Source organism: Notothenia coriiceps, unplaced genomic scaffold (genome assembly GCF_000735185.1).
Source record: "Notothenia coriiceps isolate Sejong01 unplaced genomic scaffold, NC01 NC01_scaffold00022119, whole genome shotgun sequence".
NCBI lineage: Eukaryota > Metazoa > Chordata > Actinopteri > Perciformes > Nototheniidae > Notothenia > Notothenia coriiceps.
Genome location: NW_011354820.1, coordinates 12,366 through 21,401, shown reverse-complemented (window position 1 = coordinate 21,401; position 9,036 = coordinate 12,366). Strand labels below are relative to the sequence as shown.

The 9,036-nt window shown below is 40.5% G+C and overlaps 1 protein-coding gene across 1 annotated transcript in view; it reads right to left on the bottom strand.

Annotated features, from left to right (window-relative positions):
* Positions 1–960: 960 nt before the first annotated feature.
* The window catches only part of tgm2l (transglutaminase 2, like), a 10,605-nt gene continuing 2,529 nt past the window's right edge, over positions 961–9,036 (bottom strand). The window contains exons 3-15 of the mRNA XM_010780667.1: positions 8,573–8,803; positions 8,236–8,354; positions 7,672–7,800; positions 7,341–7,518; positions 6,621–6,762; positions 6,388–6,491; positions 6,129–6,271; positions 5,928–6,027; positions 4,379–4,515; positions 4,080–4,209; positions 3,768–3,928; positions 2,395–2,531; positions 961–1,943 (exon numbers count right to left, since the gene is read on the bottom strand). Coding sequence (XP_010778969.1) covers positions 1,778–1,943; positions 2,395–2,531; positions 3,768–3,928; positions 4,080–4,209; positions 4,379–4,515; positions 5,928–6,027; positions 6,129–6,271; positions 6,388–6,491; positions 6,621–6,762; positions 7,341–7,518; positions 7,672–7,800; positions 8,236–8,354; positions 8,573–8,803 — 1,877 coding nt within the window. The 3' untranslated portion in view covers positions 961–1,777. The remainder of the gene's footprint in view (positions 1,944–2,394; positions 2,532–3,767; positions 3,929–4,079; positions 4,210–4,378; positions 4,516–5,927; positions 6,028–6,128; positions 6,272–6,387; positions 6,492–6,620; positions 6,763–7,340; positions 7,519–7,671; positions 7,801–8,235; positions 8,355–8,572; positions 8,804–9,036) is intronic.

Below are 9,036 nucleotides of genomic sequence, written 5' to 3'. Positions count from 1 at the left end.
CTAGTACGTATTCGCACACACACACACACACACACACACACACACACACACACACACACACACACACACACACACACACACACACACACACACACACACACACACACACAGTGTGTGGTTCTGGGTCTGTGTATCAGGGCTGCAGGTGGCCTGTGTGAATTGTCACAGCGATATGACAGATGAGACTCAGAGGCCTCTGCTTGATCAGTAAAACTATTTGCTGGACCGAGGAAACTTCTGGACGGGAAGTGTCAGAATGTAACCAACCACACAAACAAGAGCTTGTTTCTTCACAGCTCAGAGAGGGGAAGAGAGGACAACAAACATACGTCAGATAGAGTTGATATTCTATTCTATTTGCCAACGATTTTTTACATTATTTTTTGATTTACCCTTGTCTGAACTATTACCATGGTTTTCCTGTTTTTCAATCTTATTCATGTTGCTGCTTGAACACATGCATTTCACTTGACTAGGGGGATCAGTAAAGGTTTATTTAATCTCATCTTAAAACAAAATGTATTTTCTTTCCTCCTTAATGTTTTATCTTTCATTTTGAGGACCATGTGATGGACTGGACTCTGGAGTCCAGTCGTGAAAAACTCAGGAGTAAACATCAAGCAGAGATATCACTATGATGGTGAAGATCAATCCTACTTGTGCTACAGCAATGCTGACAATTTAACAACTTCTCTCCCCATTGCATTCACTCTCTGCAGAGGAAGCCAAAACATATCCCCTAAGGACCCGTTTACTTTAGAAACCTTGTCTCTAGACAAGTTCCATTTTTGATTCCAACTTACTATATGAGTCCCTCCTATGTAAAATAATTTCCTCTGTAGTTTTAATACATTTTGCACACAGCCAACCCATCGTCTAGTTCAGACATTCATTTTAGCAACATGTCAGGTCAAATTACAGGAAAGAAAAAATCTTTATTGAAAGCATATTGTGCACATACTGTATATGATAATGTGTGAACGCACAGAATTATAAAAAAAAAACATAAATTAAGTATTTAATTCAATGACAAAATGATAGTTTCTTCCAATCATGTTTTGACTAAAATGGGATTGGAAGCATTGCAAAAAAGATGATTAAGAAACAAAACATACAGCAGATCATTTTCCAAAAGTATACCTAACAAAGCACAATGTGTTAACCCTTCAGCTCTGATGTGTGCACTGATGGTAATGCTTCTTTTAATTTCACAACCAGGGTCTAAAACACAGCTTTTTGAACCAGGTAAAGGGAACGAAGACAGTAAGAAACATGGCCATGTAGTCAAGTAAGGAATACCAGAAATGTTACAGAGGAGGAACATAGCCAAAAAGCAACAAAATGGAAGGTCTATAGGTGTTAAAGGTCTAAAGGTGGTTACCTGTTGTCTTTCTGTGCATTTCTATGCAGGCATCTAGTGCCAGGCATAATGCAAAGTCAGAAATATCTAAGTCTATCACATAGTGGCTCTAAGGTAAGGCAAACTAACTCTGTGTCCGGTATTTATTTGTGAATAAGGTCACAGTTGTTCTTCAAGAGACAACCATCATTGAATTTATCGGCATACAATGTAGTGTAATACTTGGCATACTTTTACATTTAAACTGGGCAGTTCTTCCTCTTTCATCCATGAAAGGTCGATTAACCTCATAATACATTGGTTCATTCAGTTTATACGTTTTAAAAACGTGCAGAAATAGCCCACCGACCATGTAAACCAAAAGTATCTGCTAAGTAGTTTCTGCCAAATCAGTTACAGTATGTTAGAAAAGCTGGGCTAATTCAAAGATCTAATGTGTCTTTTATACACAACCACCGTGGCGACTCCCTTCACGTCCTTCAGCCTGTCTGAGTCAAAGTCCACCAGTAGCTTTCTGACCCCTGTCCGCACGGGAGAGAACAAGAGCTTGACAGACACTTTCTGGCCTGGATTAATATCCCCTCTGAAAAATAAAAGACGGATGCTTGAGTTCTATTTTATTGAGGTCCTGTTATGAACCACACTGTTGTTATTGCTACATGATAAATGACTCATTCTCAGGGGAGCTTGAATGACAATCAAGACAGTAGTTGTTTGACTCAATTGTTTGGTCTGTGTATCTTTAAGTTACATTTTGTAGGTGAAGGTCGAGGGTCCATTGATGGAGCCAACAACCATCTTTTATCCTAGTGTGTGATATATACAATTCAAGGTTCAAGGCTTTTATTGGTCATATGACATACGTACATAGCTACAGTGTAGTTATGACGATGAAAATCTTAGCTACACTGTCGCTATGCACGTATGACCAATAAAAGCCTTGAACGTTGAATTGCATATATCACACAGAAGGATAAAAGATGTAAGGAATGTGTATATTTGCCTTAGCGAAGAGGGTGTGACTCATTACTTACTTAACAGAGATCTCAGTGGCCGACAGTAGGCCGGCTCCCTCCACAGTGAACACGCCACTCTTCAGAGGAACTGGTAGAGGATTGGTGAAGGAGATAAAAGCGGTCGCTTGATTCCATACAACAGCCTTCCCAGGCACCTGAAAAAGGGTGGCAGCTCTATGTTAAGGGCAGCAATTACACTATAGGACATTACAATCTGGAAATACAAAACATTCAACATAATTTATTTTATGGCCCAGGCTCTCGTCATCTCACGCCTAGACTACTGCAACTCCCTCCTGGCTGGTCTACCTGCATGTGCCATCCGACCTCTGCAGCTCATCCAGAATGCAGCGGCTCGTCTGGTCTTCAACCTTCCTAAATTCTCCCACACCACGTCGCTCCTCCGCTCCCTTCACTGGCTTCAGGTAACTGCTAGAATCCACTTCAAGACACTGGTACTTGCGTACCATGCTGCGAATGGATCTGGCCCTTCCTACATCCAGGACATGGTTAAACCGTACACCCCAGCACGTGCACTCCGCTCTGCATCAGCCAAACAGCTCGCTGCACCCTCGCTGCGAGGGGGACCCAAGTTCCCTTCAGCAAAAACACGTTGGTTTACTATCCTGGCTCCAAAATGGTGGAATGAGCTCCCCATTGAAATCAGGACAGCAGATAGCTTGCACATCTTCCGGCGCAGACTGAAAACTCATCTCTTTTGACTCCACTTCGAGCGATAGAATTACAAAGTACTGCTAACAAAGCACTTATATACTAATAAAGGACTGGCTTATCTAAAGCCAGTTGAGTAGCACTTGAAATGTTTTGGCTCTATGAAACCTGATGTACTTATATGATTCTGTTTTCTTCAAGTTTGTATTTTCTTTGTCGAATGCACTTATTGTAAGTCGCTTCGGATAAAAGCGTCAGCTAAATGCAATGTAATGTAATTTTAGAATATATGTAGTTTGATACACTAATGTCAAATATAATGGCACAAATCATTGTAAAGACTGAAAATATTATGGCAAGAGCCGGCTATCTTTTTCCGGTAACTTAAAAATGAAATGAAAATACATCCAGGTTTCGTTTCACAAGTAAACTTCAACCATACATGATCATTGAAGAACATCTTTAAAATGTTGTGTGACTGTTGAATATGTGATTTTCTCACATACTCCAAGTGTAGGATTTTTACAAGAAACATTAGACTCTTGATGTATCTTATTTCATCATTAACTAAGCTCTGCAAACATTTGAAAGCTCATAGTATCATTCTAATCAGTCCTTCTCTACCTTTAATGTATCCACATATAAGACTAGCATTATAAACCTTATAAATGATTTCATGGTCAAACAAGGACTTCTGCGCTGGCTCAGAGTGAACCCACCTGTACAAGTAGTTCAGGCATGCTCATCGGGATGTTGGCCATGGCCATGATGGGTTCGTTCTCCCCTGGAGCCTCTAACAAGGCTTTCACCCTGATCAGATGATGCTCACGAACACACCCGACATAGTCATCATAGTGCAAACGCAGCACTTCCTTGTGGGCTGAACACAGATGCACAAATAGAGTATAACTTTAGACAGGAGGATTGTACATGCCAACAGTGGAAAAAGCGTGCTGGTTAGACGCAGCATCATTGTTGTTTTACAGCATATTTTCACCATTGACCTCTGTGGGTCTATTTGAGCCACAAACCTTTGTGAGCTGGCACTGTCACACTGATTGTTTGTCTTTTGCACTCGCCCCGGTTTAGAGAACTGTAAGTTGCAGCCATGACCACCATGGCAAGCTGAGCATGAGCTTCTCTGGCTCCTTCATTCTTCACCTGCGGACATGATGGATTTATGATTGGATGTTGTCTTACAAAATATCCATCAATATGCGATATATTCCAACAATGGCAGCCCCATTTCCCCTGTGTATGACATTATTTACTGATTTGATCAATTAATCCATCCATGCATAATTTCAGCTAGAGTCTGAACACCCTGTACCTCAACAATCACATCAAAGTCCGTCCCAAGTACAGGCCTAGAAGGCTTGATTGACAGCTTCAGTTGTCCTGGTTCTGTGATCTCATTGGTGACCCGGCGTCCCGCCTTCTTGTACACATCTCTCTCTCTATTGGAGCCTGTGGAGAAGAGGTTGGTCCATAACAATGAACCATGATTCTGTCAGATGACTATAAGCAGATATTGAACAAGTTAAGTGATTTTGAACAACTTCAACATCGTTTTGATTGTACATTGACTTGTAATAGAGAGAGTGGTGTCTTTGTCAGCTGCATTCTGCTCCCTGATCATATTTTATGGATGATCATTTTTTCTGTCTTTCCCTCTGATGTCCACTGGCGGCCCTACCTTGAGTCTCAGTGATTTACAGATTTTCCTCAAACAGAAAGCTTTAGTTGTTGCAAAAGTAAATGTAACAGCTAAATGCTGTTAATAGTAGCTGCTGTTAGCTAGTTAGCTGTTGGTGCTTTCACACTGCGAACGGAATATAGGGTTAAGCAGCCTCTACTTAGTAACAATTTTAAGCTGGTATTTCTAGGGTTGTTTGAATTGTTTGATCTCTGGCCATGTTAGCAAAGTCGATATTTAAGACAGATGTGTACAAGTAAATATCACACTGAAACAGTGGGGGCTCAAAACTCCTATACATTATGTTTATTTGAAGGCAATCAGTTGAATTATTTATTTTTAATCACATAAAATATAGTCTTTTAATCAGAAGATTTAACAGTTGGAGGCTAGGAACAGGGGCAGTTCTAGGGGGGGGCAGTGTCCCCCTAACACTGACCTCTGACCCCCTGTGGCCCCCCTAAAAATGAAAAGAGAAAAAAGTGAAAAAAATGTATGATTTATTACACGATTTATTGAATGACGGAATAGGCGGAACTAACGTTATTCCAGTTGGCTAGAGCGGTGCACTCAGGACCCATTAGAGCGATGCAGTCACTTTCACTGTCCGGCTGAAGCGCGCGAAAAACAGTTTTCATCTCGGATCATCAGAGGCTGTTGCATCCAAGAAAGACTGATTGAAACCTACGTTTCGAGAGACTACCACGATAATTGAAGGTTAGTCAAACTATTGTATCCGCGTAATTGTAGATGTAAAGTAGAGATGTAACTGTTCATTGCCTTTATTTTTATATAAATATGATATGGTGTTAGTGCAAAAATTGTACTATAACTTAAGCTGAAGCTAACAGTAATAACTATAAGATATATCTGAAATAAATAAGTGTACTGAAACAAATACCAATAACTGTATTGCATTGTTTTCTTATGCGCAATTACTTCATACTGTCTAATTCTCTTTTTCGTTCTGCATTTATTGTGCCCCCCTCAGAAAATAACTGGCCCCCCAGATGTCCCCCCAGTCAAATTGGTCTAGAACCGCCACTGGCTAGGAAGTATTGGAAAAATGCTGTATACAGATCTAAATAAATGTGATTATGCTCAATAAGGGTTTATCAATGTAGCCTTTACACATTTCTGATCCAAGTCAATCTACTCCTTTGCTAACTAATTCTTAACTTACCTTCTGAATATTTGTATTGTTGAGTGACATCATCCCTGTAGTCGCCGTAAACACTTTTGGTGCTGATGTTCCTCCCCACACTTGCCTGATCGACTCTGATCTGTAGCAATATTAACATGCGTCACTATCCTTACATCCTTCTTTGCAAATGGCTTTTGAATTGAGCAAATATGAAAGACAATCAGAACAAAAGTCAATCACCTTCTGCCGCTGGCCGTCTGCCTGGACGATCCAGTAGATGATGTCAGCATTCACCTCAGCAAATACAAAAGGAGCGTCATACTTTACTCCGAGATTTCCTTCCTTGATGGCTGTCACCGGACACGGACCACAGCAAAATTCACCTGAAGGGTGTAGCAATGAAAAACAACAAACAACATTGTTAGACTGATAATTCAAAAAGTGTTGAAAGTGTTGAAGAGTTGAATAACAGTAATTCGTTTGAAAATTAGGAATATACCATCACTCAATTCTTGAGGAGTGGGGTCCAAAACCTGCCAGCCATCGTTTCCTTTGGGGAGATCTTCTCTCCTCATCCAGGATTCGACCCAACAGTGGAAATTCCTTCAAATCACAACGATAAGAAGAGATCATTCATTACATTAGATTATGTAATATCAACTGTACAAAATCAATTGTATTCATAATCTGTGTGTGTGTGGTTTGTGTGTCTGTTTGTGTGCAGGCTCCTACCAGCTACTGTCTCTCTTGTTTCTCCCATCAAAGCTCTCCAGTCTTTCATTCAGCAGAAAGTCTATTGAGAGGTTTCCATCGACATCATGGGCTGAAGAAAAGTTGGTAATGAGGCGTGTTGGGATTCCCAGAGAGCGCAGCACTGAAAAAGATACCACAAATCAGACAGGAACAATAATTCCCTTTGTTCCAGCTGCAACAATAAGTTAACTTATTGATTAGTTGATCGTCAGAAAACCTTTTTAACAAATGATTAATCCTTTTTAATGAAAACATTTCAGAAAATATTATTTCACATCATATTAAAAGATTAGCTTTGGGTTTTGGATTGACTAAATAATTAAAGAGGTTACCTTAGACTTTGGATGGCCCTTTTTCATAATTGTATGACACATACAGTAATTGAAAAAGAATGAGTAATCTTTAGATCCAACCCTCATTCCTCCCTTCCTTTCTTTTCTGTTGATAATAAGTATTTAAGTTATTGGGGACAACTTATGCCAAGCTAAGTCAGCCGGCTGCTGGCTGGAGCAGCATTCACCGTACACAGGATGGAGTTTTCTTATCAACCTCTCGGTCAGAAAGTGAATCCACATATTCCCGTAACCAAGAATTATTATTTTTTTCTCAACAAAAACAGTTGTTTTCCCCCCTTTTATCTTCTGAAATATTACACTTCAGCATCATTCAATGCAACAGTGAATTCTACAGAAGCCTCACCTGTGCAGGCGACAGCAGCAAACACCCAGCACTGGCCATATTTGACCGCCCTCGCCCCGGAATTGCTCCACTGTTGGAGGATCGGCACACTGCCGGTCCATCTGTAAGGTGCGACTCCGTCAGTGTACGACTCGTCCCAGCGACCGGTCAACACACCCTTGTCTCCGTTAGAGTTTACCTGGACAGGTGTAAAGAACATGTTGTGGAGACATCCGGTTTGATCACTAAAGTGTGTACGTGTATCAGTTGCACAAATAAATTATGTATTTTGTCTTGTACTGTTATTTAACCGTTAGTTTTGTTTTCAACAGCTAGTAAAAGAGATATTCACCATTGCTGTGACCATCCTGGCGACATAGACAGGGTCATTTCTCTGCTTAATGTCCACTTCTGAGTTTTTCAGGGCATCCTTGGATTTATCAAGGACTTCAAAACACATGTCCATCACATAGTCCTCAAACTGAGGGAGATTCAAAGGGAAACAGGGAGAGAAAACATGAGATAGAAACAAAGATGTGTTGTCGAGCAGGAGAAGCATCTCAACCAGTTTTTTAAAAATGTATTTCCCATTGGTTGGTCTATATATCTATATATATATATATATATGTTACACACCTCCTGCCTGTCTAATTATAATCTCTTTGTTTTCATCCTCTCTGACCTCACAGTGAGCTGTGAAGGAACAAGCTCTTGTTTGTGTGGTTTAGTTACATTCTGTCTCCTGTCCAGAAGTTTCCTCCGTCCAGCAAACACATTTCCTGTACAGGCAGAAGCCTCCAAGTCTTCGTTGTCACACTGCTGTGACAATTCACACAGACACAAGCCAAATGCAGGCCTAACAGATACACACACAGTTAACCCATTCAGACAATCTGTCAGTGTGTGGGTGAATTACCTGTCCATAATTCCAGGGAATACTGTTGATGTTATCCCAGGTGCCCATGAAAATGATCCCATCTTCATTCATAACATACTCCTGAAGGAGACTCTCGTCAGGGAGGTACACTACATCATCTGGCAGACAATTGGAACAGGATACAGCAGCGACATTAGCAAAAACATAAACTCCTAAATTACATTTTTTTAATGTTGAATTGCCTCAATTAGAAACAAATCTTTATCTGTACTGTACTATTTGTACTACATCAACTTCATTATTGTTGTAAAAGTGAAGGGAATCTGTTAATCTGGCCAATTGGTGCAATCACTTATCATAGGGGGTTTGCTTTTACCTTTGCACCACGGGTTGAAGAGTAGGTGGAAACTAAGTTTATCGGTTTTCTCTAAAATGTGTCCGTCAGGTGACATCATCAACACGACCAGGTGGTACTGGCCAATGATAGCGTCCGCTGGACTGTGCAGAGTCAGCAAAATGTCATCCTGCGCTCTCTGCTGATTAAACCACCAGTTGTCCCCGGCCCCACGGCCCTTCTGAAGTTTGATCACTACCTCGTCTTTACTACCTGAAGAAACATAAAAAAGTATATCATTTATACAAACATTTTTTGCATCAACAATTAATCTTCTTGTTTTCTATGGGAGTTAGCATCAACAAATATTTCTCAGCTCAGGAGGATATAAAAAAGTATCTTGTGATACTGATACTGCCCGATTATTACGCCATATTATTAGTTTTATGAAGAAGATGTCCGGTCACCAGGGCGTGTGTGTGTGTGTGTGTGTGTGTGTGTGTGTT